Source organism: Thalassophryne amazonica, chromosome 8 (genome assembly GCF_902500255.1).
Source record: "Thalassophryne amazonica chromosome 8, fThaAma1.1, whole genome shotgun sequence".
NCBI classification, from domain to species: domain Eukaryota; kingdom Metazoa; phylum Chordata; class Actinopteri; order Batrachoidiformes; family Batrachoididae; genus Thalassophryne; species Thalassophryne amazonica.
Window position 1 is genome coordinate 95,963,026 of NC_047110.1, and position 13,934 is coordinate 95,976,959.

The following is a 13,934-nucleotide window of genomic DNA, read 5'->3' on the forward strand; positions in this document are numbered from 1 at the left end:
GAAGCTTTTGTACAACAGTCATTTCCACATAAATTCAGCATTATTTCATCATAAAAGGCGCTGGAAGTGATCAGAGTACCATGGCTAAATGAGCTGCTAGCTGATGCGTTCAGTGTGCATTGGACATTTCAAAGCGTCACAGAATTTCACCTTGTTTCTGCTTAACCCTCTGGGGTCCGAGGGCAATTTTTGGACAGTTCACTCACCTGGCATAAATGTATTATTATTGCTGTTAACAGCTCTCCCTGCATCCCACAATCAAGTTTTATGTCTAATTTTTATCAGGACAACCTATTCTTTCATAATATATATGCTTTTGTTGTGTTTTATAAGTGTAATAAAGGTTTACAATCAAAAATAACAAAGAAAAAAGTAAAGGAAAAATTTCCACACACATTTATTCAAAACACACAGCAAACTGTTTTGACACTTTATAAAGGTAATTTGAGGTCTTGTGTGAAAGACTGTACAACAAAAAAGTTCAAACAATAAACACAAATGCACATTTTGAACAATATATACAAAATGGTCTATGCGTTTATGCTCCAATCTGAGGAGCAGCCCCTCTCCCTCACCTCATTGATGTGGTAAACAGTGCTTTACGCCAGAGGGAGAGAGCCATAGAGTAATCCAGTAACATTCAAATGCAAACTAGAGGAGCAATCCTGATAGTTACACACTCTTTGTTTGAGCACGTGAGATTGTCATGCGAGGTTCTCCGTCTGCTTTCACTTTCGCTGTGCGTAATGGAGCAGGGCGCATTGGAGGAGTTAGGGGGCTATTCAAACGGGCCAGCTAGTAAGATATCACTCCTGAAAGCAATCTTTGGTATATCACGTGAGGTAGATCTGCCCTACGATTGGATTTTGGTTGGAGGAGTTAGGGGGCTATTCAAACGGGCCAGCTAGTAGGATATCACTCCTGAAAGCGATCTTTGGTTTATCACGTGAGGTAAATCTGCCCTACGATTTGATTTTGGAAAACCATGTGACGTTGAACCAATACCGATTGGACACTCACATTGTGCACGTCATCACACAGCTTCTATGAGGAGTACAAAGATGGCTGATGGTGGATCGAAAGTTCGCGAGTTAACTTTTCAGCAAAAAAAGTAAGTTTCTATCTCATATCATTAAACAGTTATTTATAATTTAGTAAAACTTGGTCCCAGCCGTTGTATATGATGGCGTCAGCCCTAGAGGGTTAAAATGGCCTCTTTTCTGCTTAGAACTGACTTTAGAATGATTTAAGAGGTTTTACCTTTATCATGTGATGGTTAATAATCCCATTAATCCATTTGATTGCTTTGGGTAAAGAGACTCTGTCCCAGACGTGCTACTGTGGTATGAAATGACACATGCGCAGATGCAAAAGGCAGACCAATTTTTAGGGGCGGACCATTCGGTCTCCAGCACCAGTTTATGCGATGACTGTTTAGGTGAGTTTTACTATATACTGTATGTATTCAACTGGAGGTGTGTCTGTTAACTGCACAATGTAAAAAACATGGTCCAGGATACAAGTGATTCTTAAACTCAAACCCATGTATACAAAAGAATGTAAGAAAAAAATTTATTTGCAGATTAATTTGTCCACAATCTTGCAAGAAGGTGTGTGTGTGTGTGTGTGTGTGTGTGGCCTTTAGAACTGCATGTTGCAGTTGCTGCTACCTTACAACTATCTGTCAAAAATATGCCGCTATTCGCCACACACAACACACAGTTGCCAGCACCCACCAGGGTGTGATTATTGTTTTGGTGATGAAAAAAATAATTGCCACTCAACTTCACTCACTGGGCTGTCACACCTTACACACCATTAACATACCATGCGCATGCCATCGATGTTACAGGGTAGAAAGTGTCAAGTTGCTCAGAAATCCTTAATCCATAATAAAATGGTGAAAAAAATGACAAAGTTGATAAAACACTAGCCAGGACCAGCAGACAACATCCACGTTTTACATGCTATGTTGTCACTCGCAGCACACACTCTGGCAGTCGTGGGATTGTTGGCAAGTGTCGATGAGTATAGCATGCCAAGAACACGTCATGCACTCTCTTCCCGTGTTAGAGGAACATCTCTCCTTGATGGGATGGAACAATACCAAAAGTAAAATGGTATAATTATTACCATTTACTAAAAATGTGTCTGAGGAACTATAGATATTCTTTGTGTGTGCACCTGAATGTTGGAAGGTTTGTAGTACTGCTGTTGTCTCTCTTGGACATGTGTCCAGTTGTGTGTGTGTTTCACAGACCTGTTTTAGCGAAACTTACTATTTTGGTCAATATTCAACCACCTTGCAGTCGCAGTGTGAGACAAAGCAAGACAGCAAAAAGCCCTCACTGCAAGCAACACCTGTTGGAGCAACAAGATTGTTGAAAATTAAACCTCGTTATTCAGAATGCCTTCTTCTGCATGAAAAATCCTTTATTTTGGGATTGTCATGAATTTATCTTCCGCTGCCAGCTATACACGCAAATACATAAAACACAAGGTGTAATTTGGACAGTTCTTTCCAATATAAAGTATTTTTATCCTCAGAAACCATCCAAAATGCATCTGCAGCCTACTGGCTTGCCATCTGTGGTGCACTGATGCGTGAGTGTACAGTCGCACAATTCTTCTTCTTGTGTTTTATTTACATCATGATGTTTACCTCAGGCTGTGCAAAGCGTGGCTGTGCCAGCTACGTGCTGCTGCACAGCCTCTGCATTCTGTGTTATCCTGGATGACTTCCACCTACCGCAAGAAGACTTTTTTGTGACTTTTTCTTGCAGTGCATATAAACCCGCTTAATGCCTGACAGCTTTCAAACATGAAGGTGGTTGAATGATGGTATGATTTTGAACGGTTGTAAATTACAAAGACTGTTTTTTGGGTTTAAGTTTAAAAATGTGGATTGTCTTCTGTGTGTCTTGTCGTAGGAAATCCTGGGTTTTGGTAAGACGCTGCCCAACAGATCGAAGAGAGCCCTGCTGGTCCCACCTCTGGTTGTACCCGAGAACCAGAGGGCACCATTCCCTAGGATCATTGGCAGGGTAAAAAAAATACACACAAATATAAGTCATAAATTCATAAACATGCCATCATAAGGCTGTGATTGATGGATGCATTATTCAAAGATGTACAAAAAGCACCATTTCGTATTTCATGATGTCAACATGTCCATCTTAGTGTTTATATAGCCAACAGCAACATGTTAAAGGGGAACACTGGGATTTTTCATCCTGTGATCTGTTTTTTTTTAGAAGTTTTTGTGTTCATCCTTTCATTTGGGAGAAAAAAAAAACTATTTTAATCAGTTCAGTATTTAGTTGGAATGCAAACACTGTCAAGGACTAAACAGCTACACAGTGTAATGCTACGTGGCAAGCTAAAACGGTGGCAGTAAATCACTTCGTCACTTCTGAACACGCAAAAATGCCCTTTAAATTGTCTGGTTGCATGAAAAGGGTTACTACAGAGGTCAGTGTCTGCATGTTTCCCTCACAAAATGAAAAGAAGCTCGTTAAAATGGCCAAATATTCCATTAACCACTGGCTTTTTTAGCTTCCTTCTTGTTAATCTCCCCCAAGGCATTACAAGTCCATTGTCGATGGGTAGCTCATTGGTCTGCTGAAATACCTGGATATCAATGTGACACCTTCATCAGCAGATGTTTAAAAACTTGAGGGTTTCCAAGACCTTAAAACTTAATTGTGTATTTGTTGAAGCATTGCTATATTATTATATTATTACATTTATTCAGGCATGTTTTGCTGTGTACTACATCCAGTGTTGAAGAAACTAACTGATACAGTTAACCCTCTGGGGTCTGAGAGCATTTATGGACAGTTCACTCGCCCGGCATAAATGTTTTATTGTTGCTGTTAAAAGCTCACCCTGCATCCCACAATCAAGCAGTATATCTCTTTTTCCAGGACAACCTGTACTTTCAGAATAAATATTCCATAGTAGTTTTATAAATGTAATAAAGGTTTACAATCAGAAATAAGAAAAGAAAAAATAAAGCGAAGAATAGTTTTCACACATATTTATTTACTCAACAAAAATATAAACGCAACACTCTTGGTTTTGCTCCCATTTTGTATGAGATGAACTCAAAGATCTAAAACCTTTTCCACATACACAATATCACCATTTCCCTCAAATATTGTTCACAAACCAGTCTAAATCTGTGATAGTGAGCACTTCTCCTTTGCTGAGATAATTCATCCCACCTCACAGGTGTGCCATATCAAGGTGCTGATTAGACACCATGATTAGTGCACAGGTGTGCCTTAGACTGTCCACAATAAAAGGCCACTCTGAAAGGTGCAGTTTTGTTTTATTGGGGTGGGATACCAGTCAGTATCTGGTGTGACCACCATTTGCCTCATGCAGTGCAACACATCTCCTTCGCATAGAGTTGATCAGGTTGTCAATTGTGGCCTGTGGAATGTTGGTCCACTCCTGTTCAATGGCTGTGCGAAGTTGCTCCATATTGGCAGGAACTGGTAGACGCTGTCATATACGCCGGTCCAGAGCATCCCAAACATGCTCAATGGGTGACATGTCCGGTGAGTATGCCGGCCATGCAAGAACTGGGACATTTTCAGCTTCCAAGAATTGTGTACAGATCCTTGCAACATGAGGCCGTGCATTATCCTGCTGCAACATGAGGTGATGTTCTTGGATGTATGGCACAACAATGGGCCTCAGGATCTCATCACGGTATCTCTGTGCATTCAAAATGCCATCAATAAAATGCACCTGTGTTCTTCGTCCATAACAGACGCCTGCCATACCATAACCCCACCGCCACCATGGGCCACCCGATCCACAACATTGACACCAAAAACCGCTCACCCACACGACGCCACACACACTGTCTGCCATCTGCCCTGGACAGTGTGAACCAGGATTCATCTGTGAAGAGAACACCTCTCCAATGTGCCAAACGCCAGCGAATGTGAGCATTTGCCCACTCAAGTCAGTTACGATGACGAACTGGAGTCAGGTCGAGACCCCGATGAGGATGACGAGCATGCAGATGAGCTTCCCTGAGACGGTTTCTGACAGTTCGTGCTGAAATTCTTTGGTTATGCAAACCGATTGTTTCAGCAGCTGTCCGAGTGGGTGGTCTCAGACGATCTTGGAGGTGAACATGCTGGATGTGGAGGTCCTGGGCTGGTGTGGTTACACGTGGTCTGCGGTTGTGAGGCTGGTTGGATGTACTGCCAAATTCTCTGAAACGCCTTTGGAGACAGCTTATGGTAGAGAAATGAACATTCACTACACGAGCAACAGCTCTGGTTGACATTCCTGCTGTCAGCATACCAATTGCACGCTCCCTCAAATCTTGCGACATCTGTGGCATTGTGCTGTGTGATAAAACTGCACCTTTCAGAGTGGCCTTTTATTGTGGGCAGTCTAAGGCACACCTGTGCACTAATCATGGTATTTAATCAGCATCTTGATATGGCACACCTGTGAGGTGGGATGGATTATCTCAGCAAAGGAGAAGTGCTCACTATCTCAGATTTAGACTGGTTTGTGAACAATATTTGAGGGAAATGGTGATATTGTGTATGTGGAAAAAGTTTTAGATCTTTGAGATCATCTCATACAAAATGGGAGCAAAACCAAAAGTGTTGCGTTTATATTTTTGTTGAGTGTTTCTACCTCATTTTCTTATTTTATTGTACTGTTACAAGTATTATTATTGCTTATCCTTGCACACGCTGTTTGATGCACATTTTCCTCTACTTGCACCCATCTTGTGTGTTTTTTTAAGAGCTGACGTAACATGTGAATTTCTCCTCTGTGAGATCAATAAAGTTTTAGCTTATCTTATTTTACTCACAGCTCACCCCAAACTATGTGTGTCTCCAGCCCCTCCCCAAGAAGATTTTGAATGAAAAGTGCAATTTTGCTCGTATTTGGAACATCAGTCACTGAAACCATCACCTCCTTGACTTCATCTCTTCAGGGAGGTTTTGTCTCTGAAGGGACAGAGACAGTTATGTCAAATTCCTGAGCATGTCCCTGCACAGTCAAAGCAATTTTGGAATTGTATTTTGGAGGATTATTGTCTCACTGGGTCTCTTGTCACTCTGTTTTTGCAGCATTCCATCAAAACATTGTCATTTTTTTGAAACAGCATGGATTTACTTCTGCTGCTTCAGTGATGACTGACAGAACACAGAACAAACAGTGCTCAGGAATGTTCCCACATCCTGCATTAAGGGCACATCTTTCCAGGCATCATGAATATCTGAATCGCCTCTGTGCACAACACACTGCTGTTCAGTCAGATGTACCATTTTCCATTTCAAGCAGCCGCTCTATTGTTCTTTCCCTGAATATCAGAGACACTATCTGAGATGTTCCTCATCATTCTCTGCTGATCAAGTCTGTCTGGCACAGAACTGAAGGATGGCTACTTCTATGTCATTGGCACTGCAGGACGACAACCGAATAATGCTCAAAAACACCATTTGATAACAGCCTCCACTGGATATCAAACACTGGCATTTTGTTAATAGTTCAGGTTGGGGAGCTTTGCCCACCACATCTGATAGAAAGGTGCTCAAAGCAACCACTCGAAGTAACCACTCATTTTAGACAAAGGTCATTTTAGCTGTGTTCAAGTATGTATCATCTGTAGAGGCCTGGTGTTCAAGACACACAGTGTTCGGTCACTGACTCTATTCTAAGTCTCACGAGGAGTAAGACTGGAAGACTGGTACATCAGCATTGCTGTCCAGCAACTCATGATTGGGCCAGTTCTTCCAAGATGTCTCTCAACCTCATAGGTTGAGTCAAGCCTGTGAAAGTCTGGATTTTTGGTCTTGATCTAAGACAATCACAAGTCCAGACACTGCTCACTCAATGTCTCAGGAGCTGCATCCAAGACTTCCACCAATTCCACAAAAATGAGAGCATGGTCTGCATACTCAAAGTGATGCAGTGAGACTGACACGGGCCCAATTATAAATATTTCCATCAACTTCAGCAAATATAGAAACAAAAGCAAATTATCACATATGAAGAAAATATGAGCTTACTTAAACACTACATGAAGACCGCATGCGTTCCTCAGGGTCCCATCTACAACAATATAGTTAACACTTGTGCAACTCAAGTATCCTGGAATGAACTCCTTCAGAGTTGTTGTGGATGTCTGGATAGCTTCCCTCTCATCTCCTACAAGCAGCGTTGGAAGTTTTTGACAGTTTTTGAGTTTGCCACACTGTGCTACAGAGACATTTCTTAATGGTTGCTTTAAATTAACTTCAAGGAAAATGTAACCATTTAAATCAAGGCCCATACCTTTTATTTGCTGACTACGCAATTAAAATAATGATGCAATAACACACCTGGCAATGAAAGAACTCAGCAGGGAACTGTCCAATTATTTTGCTTCCCTTCAAAACAGGGGGATCCCGGCACAAAAACTGCTGCAATTCCTACACCGTTAATCTGAATTACATACAACTAACACGTTGCCCGTAACTAACATTTTTCAAGGGTGGTAATAAATTAAGTTACTATAATGAATTTAATGGTGTTGGGAAAGTGTAGTGACACGGACCCACAACAGGGGGCGCAAATGAACGGTCAATAGATGAGCCAAAATATAACAATTTAATGTTGTGAATGTGCACAACGAACATACAGACAATCTCAGAATATCATAACAGTCAATACACAAAGGTGACGTGTGGGCAGGCTCGAGGATAGAAGACGTCTGTCCTAAGAAGAGCCGGAACCACACGATTTCCGCCGCCCCAGAACCTGGTGAATACTGGAGCCGCCAAGTCCCGAATTCCCAGGTGATCACCGTCCCCGACTGTCGGATCTGGTACTGCTGGCGAAGAACGAAGACAGTCAAGTGTGGGTGTGTGTACACCCAGTAACAACAACGGTGGGAATGCCACCTCCACCTCTCACTCAATAACTTGCAGAGTACTGTAGATTCCTCAGGGGAAAAGAGTGCCTTCAGCGCTCTCACAGCTTCCACCGACGGAGGAACTGGTACTCCTGCAAACACTCACAATATACAAATATTACAATTACAAAACGGCTGAGGATATTACCTCCAATGAAGTATGATATCTCGGCAACGAGGTGGAGATGACGTCTGGTCTTTATGGAGTGAGATGATGTAGAGTAGATGGGTGACAGCTGTCAAGAGGTAATGAGCGACAGCTGTCACCCCCGGCTGTGTCCATGGCGGCAGCGCCCTCTCATGCCTGAAGCCCGCACTTCAGGCAGGGCGCCCTCTGGTGGTGGGCCAGCAGTACCTCCTCTTCTGGCGGCCCACACAACAGGACCCCCCCCTCAACGGGCGCCTCCTGGCGCCCGACCAGGTTTGTCGGGGTGTCGGCGGTAGATGTCGGCCAGGAGGGCCGGATCCAGGATGAAGCTCCTCTTCACCCAGGAGCGTTCTTCGGGTCCATACCCCTCCCAGTCCACCAGATATTGGAACCCCCGACCCATCCGACGGACGTCCAGGAGCCGGCGCACCGTCCAAGCCGGCCCCCCGTCGATGATCCGAGCAGGAGGGGGCGCCGGTCCGGGAGCACAGAGGGGTGAGGTGTGATGAGGTTTGACACGTGACACGTGGAAAACCGGATGGATCCGCAGTGAAGCCGGGAGTTGGAGCTTCACTGCGGCAGGACTGAGGACTTTGAGGATTCTGAAGGGGCCAATGTACCTGTCCTGGAGTTTCGGGGAGTCCACCTGGAGGGGGATGTTCTTCGTGGAAAGCCACACCTCCTGCCCGGGCTGGTAAGCAAGGGCCGGGGATCGCCGGCGGTCTGCATGGGTCTTCGCCCTCGTCCGGGCCTTCAACAAGGCAGAGCGGGCGGAGCGCCACACCCGACGGCACTTCCGCAGGTGGGCCTGGACCGAGGGCACACCGACCTCTCCCTCCACCACGGGAAACAACGGGGGCTGATACCCCAAACACACCTCAAATGGGGAGAGGCCGGTGGCCGAAGACACCTGGCTGTTATGCGCATATTCGATCCAGGCCAGATGGTTACTCCAGGCCGTCGGGTGCATGGATGTGACGCAGCGGAGGGTCTGTTCCAGTTCCTGGTTGACCCGCTCTGCCTGTCCGTTCGTCTGTGGATGGTACCCGGACGAGAGGCTCACGGTGGCCCCCAGTTCCCTGCAGAAGCTCCTCCAGACGTGTGAGGAGAACTGGGGACCACGATCTGAGATGATGTCGGAGGGTATCCCATGCAGACGGACAACGTGGTGGACCAGGAGGTCTGCTGTCTCCTGGGCTGTTGGGAGCTTCGGGAGGGCCACGAAGTGGGCCGCCTTGGAGAAACGGTCCACTATCGTGAAGATGGTGGTGTTGCCCTGGGACGGCGGGAGGCCCGTGACGAAATCCAGGCCGATGTGGGACCAGGGGCGATGAGGCACCGGCAGCGGCTGGAGGAGTCCTTGGGCCTTTGTGTGTACTGCCTTGCCCCTGGCACAGGTGGTGCAGGCCTGGATATATTCCCGGACGTCTGCCTCCATAGACTCCCACCAGAAGCGCTGCCGGACAACTGCCACGGTCCTTCGCACCCCTGGATGACAGGAGAGCTTGGAACCGTGACAGAAGTCCAAGACTGCAGCTCTGGCCTCTGGTGGGACGTACAGATGGTTCTTCGGACCTGTTCCTGGGTCCGGGCTCCGTGCCAGGGCCTCCCGGACGGTCTTCTCCACGTCCCAGGTGAGGGTGGCCACAATAGTGGACTCAGGCAGGATGGGCTCCGGTGGATCCGACAGTGCAGTTTTGACCTCCTCTTCGTGTACCCGGGACAAGGCATCTGACCTCTGGTTCTTGGTCCCGGGGCGATAGGTGATCCGGAAGTCAAAACGCCCGAAGAACAGTGACCAGCGGGCTTGCCTGGGGTTCAGCCGCTTGGCGGTCCTGATATACTCCAGGTTCCGATGGTCAGTGAAAACCGTGAATGGCACAGACGCTCCCTCCAACAGGTGTCTCCACTCCTCAAGAGCCTCTTTCACCGCAAGGAGTTCTCGATTGCCGACGTCATAGTTCCGTTCAGCCGGGGTCAACCTGCGTGAAAAGTAGGCACACGGGTGAAGAACCTTATCGGTCTCTCCACTCTGGGACAGCACGGCTCCTATCCCTGAGTCAGAGGCGTCCACTTCAACCATGAACTGGCGGCTAGGGTCGGGCTGCACCAAAACTGGCGCAGTAGAGAACCGTCATTTCAACTCCTTGAACGCGGCTTCGCACCGATCCGTCCAGGTGAAGGGGACTTTTGGAGAGGTCAGGGCTGTCAGGGGGCTAACTACCTGACTGTAGCCCTTAATGAACCTCCTATAGAAATTAGCGAAGCCGAGGAACTGTTGCAGCTTCCTACGGCTTGTTGGTTGGGGCCAATCTCTCACCGCCGCAACCTTGGCCGGATCAGGGGCGACGGAGTTAGAGGAGATGATAAACCCCAGGAAGAACAAAGACGTGCAGTGAAACTCGCACTTCTCGCCCTTCACAAACAGTCGGTTCTCTAACAACCGCTGCAGGACCTGACGTACATGCTGGACATGGGTCTCAGGATCCGGAGAAAAGATGAGAATATCGTCCAGATATACGAAGACGAATCGGTGCAGGAAGTCCCGCAAGACGTCGTTAACCAAGGCTTGGAACGTCGCGGGGGCGTTGGTGAGGCCGAACGGCATGACCAGGTGCTCAAAGTGACCTAATGGGGTGTTAAATGCTGTCTTCCATTCGTCTCCCTTCCGGATCCGAACCAGGTGATACGCATTTCTAAGATCCAGCTTAGTAAAGATTTTGGCTCCATGCAGGGGGGTGAACACGGAATCTAACAATGGCAACGGGTATCGGTTGCGAACTGTAATCTCATTCAGCCCCCTGTAATCAATACATGGACGAAGTCCGCCATCTTTCTTGCCCACAAAAAAGAAACCTGCCCCCATCGGGGAGGTGGAGTTCTGGATCAGCCCGGCAGCTAATGAGTCCCGGATGTAGGTCTCCATTGATTCGCGCTCAGGTCGTGAGAGGTTGTACAGCCTGCTAGACGGGAACTCAGCGCCTGGAACCAAATCAATGGCACAATCGTACGGACGGTGCGGGGGAAGGGTGAGTGCCAGATCCTTACTGAAGACGTCAGCAAGATCGTGGTACTCAACCGGCACTGCCGTCAGATTGGGAGGGACTTTGACCTCCTCCTTAGCCTGTGAACCGGGAGGAACCGAGGATCCTAAACACCCCCGATGGCAGGTTTCGCTCCACTGAACCACCACCCCAGACGGCCAATCAATCCGGGGATTGTGCTTCAACATCCATGGGATGCCCAAAATCACGCGGGAGGTAGAAGGAGTTACAAAAAACTCAATCTCCTCCCGGTGGTTTCCAGACACCACCAGAGTTACTGGTGGTGTCTTGTGTGTGAGTAAAGGGAGGAGGGTGCCATCTAGTGCCCGCACCTGCAACGGCAAAGGAAGCACCACCAGAGGGAGCCCTACCTCCCTTGCCCATCTGCTGTCTAGCAGATTCCCTTCTGACCCCGTGTCCACCAGTGCTCGGGCTTGAAGGGTTAAATCCCCGCTCAGGATTGTGACTGGGAGTCGTGTGGCAATTTGTGTGTGTCTCACTTGAATGTTTTGACCCCCCCTTAGCCCAGTCTCTAAGGGCGAGTGTTGTCGTTTTGGCCGTTTGGGGCAGTTTCTCTGTGTGTGCTCAGTTGAGCTGCAGAGAAAACACTCTCCACGGATCAGCCTCCCCATTTTGGCCCTGTGCGTTTCCCTAACAACGTCAGCAGGGGGAGCTGTTGCCCCACAAAGCGCTGCGGCTGTGAAGCGTGGGGAGGGCGGTCCCTTTTCGAACCCGGAAGGGAGTGGGGCGGCGCGTATCCGGTCACGTCCTTCGCCTCGCTCCCGACGGCGTTCCTCCAACCGATTGTCTAACCATATAACGAGATTGATAAGCCCATCTAAATCCCGCGGTTCCTCCTTAGCTACCAGCTGCTCCTCCTTCAGAACCAACGACAGTCCGTTTATGAAGGCGGCGCGGAGCGCAACGTTATTCCAGCCGGACCTCGCAGACGCGATGCGGAAGTTGACTGCATAAGCGGCTGCGCTCTCGCGTCCCTGTCTCATTGACAGCAGCACGGTTGAAGCAGTCTCTCCTCTGTTAGGGTGATCAAACACTGTTCTGAACTCCCCCACAAACCCAGTGTATGCTGATAACAACCGTGAGTTCTGTTCCCAGAGCGCCGTAGCCCAGGCGCGTGCTTTACCCCGAAGCAGAGCAATCACATAAGCTATTTTACTAGCATCTGACGCGTACATGACGGGACGTTGTGCGAAGACGAGCGAACACTGCATAAGAAAATCCGCTCACGTCTCCACACAACCTCCGTACGGCTCAGGAGGGCTTATGTATGCTTCAGGGGATGGTGGGAGGGGTTGTTGAACCACCACTGGAACGTTTATATCCTGCACAGGGTCGGCAGGAGGACGAGCTGCAGCAGCGCCCTGAGCACTCGCCGCCATCTGTGCGGAGAGAGCCTCCACCCTGCGGTTCAGGAGGATGTTTTGCTCAGTCATTTGATCCAACCGAGCCGTAAAGGTGGTGAGAATGTGCTGCAGCTCACCAATCACGTCTCCTGCAGACGTCTGCGCTCCCTGCTCTCCCATTGGTCGTTCAACAGCCGGGTGACGCCCCTCGGAGTCCATGACGCTGGCCGAGATATCCTGTTGGGAAAGTGTAGTGACACGGACCCACAACAGGTGGCGCAAATGAACGGTCAATAGATGAGCCAAAATATAACAATTTAATGTTGTGAATGTGCACAACGAACATACAGACAATCTCAGAATATCATAACAGTCAATACACAAAGGTGACGTGTGGGCAGGCTCGAGGATAGAAGACGTCTGTCCTAAGAAGAGCCGGAAGCACACGATTTCCGCCGCCCCAGAACCTGGTGAATACTGGAGCCGCCAAGTCCCGAATTCCCAGGTGATCACCGTCCCCGACTGTCGGATCTGGTACTGCTGGCGAAGAACAAAGACAGTCAAGTGTGGGTGTGTGTACACCCAGTAACAACAACGGTGGGAATGCCACCTCCACCTCTCACTCAATAACTTGCAGAGTACTGTAGATTCCTCAGGGGAAAAGAGTGCCTTCAGCGCTCTCACAGCTTCCACCGACGGAGGAACTGGTACTCCTGCAAACACTCACAATATACAAATATTACAATTACAAAACGGCTGAGGATATTACCTCCAGTATGATATCTCGGCAACGAGGTGGAGATGACGTCTGGTCTTTATGGAGTGAGATGATGTTGAGTAGATGGGTGACAGCTGTCAAGAGGTAATGAGCGACAGCTGTCACCCCCGGCTGTGTCCATGGCGGCAGCGCCCTCTCGTGCCTGAAGCCCGCACTTCAGGCAGGGCGCCCTCTGGTGGTGGGCCAGCAGTACCTCCTCTTCTGGCGGCCCACACAACAAATGGTGTGCATCCAGAATGTTTTTAGAACCTTAGACAGTTTTTAGAAGAAGAACTCAACCTTTTTACTTCCTGTTAATTACATAATTGTTTAATGTTAATTTACTGACTTAATGTATTTAGAATTCGTTTAGGCTCTTATTATCATATACACACACCATTATCGTTGTTATCATTATCTGTATCATTATTATTATTATTGTATTTTATTTTCTATCATTTGATTTTCAAATGGACCACAATGGAAATACGCATTTTCACTTTATTGTGTCATCCATGTAATTTTATTATTTATAATTACATAATGTGCTTACATTGAACATACTAAATAAAATCACGCATGCACGCGCACACCCTTAATATATAGATGGTTTACCCCCACCTGCTGTTAACTAATATCTGTAGTTTCTCCACAAAATTAGTCCTATCAACATTTGATTTTG

General features: G+C 47.5%; 1 protein-coding gene and 1 long non-coding RNA gene across 2 annotated transcripts in view; one reads left to right on the forward strand and one right to left on the reverse strand.

Moving 5' to 3' along the window:
• cdh13 (cadherin 13, H-cadherin (heart)) overlaps positions 1-13,934 on the forward strand; it is a 1,165,005-nt gene that overhangs the window by 478,598 nt on the left and 672,473 nt on the right. Inside the window, 1 exon segment of the mRNA XM_034177015.1 lies at positions 2,931-3,044. Coding sequence (XP_034032906.1) covers positions 2,931-3,044 — 114 coding nt within the window.
• Positions 1,095-7,013, reverse strand: LOC117516126. The gene is made up of 3 exons (XR_004562305.1): positions 6,999-7,013; positions 4,623-4,627; positions 1,095-1,220 (listed from the first exon to the last, which is right to left on the reverse strand). It is a non-coding gene; the product is annotated as an uncharacterized LOC117516126 (long non-coding RNA).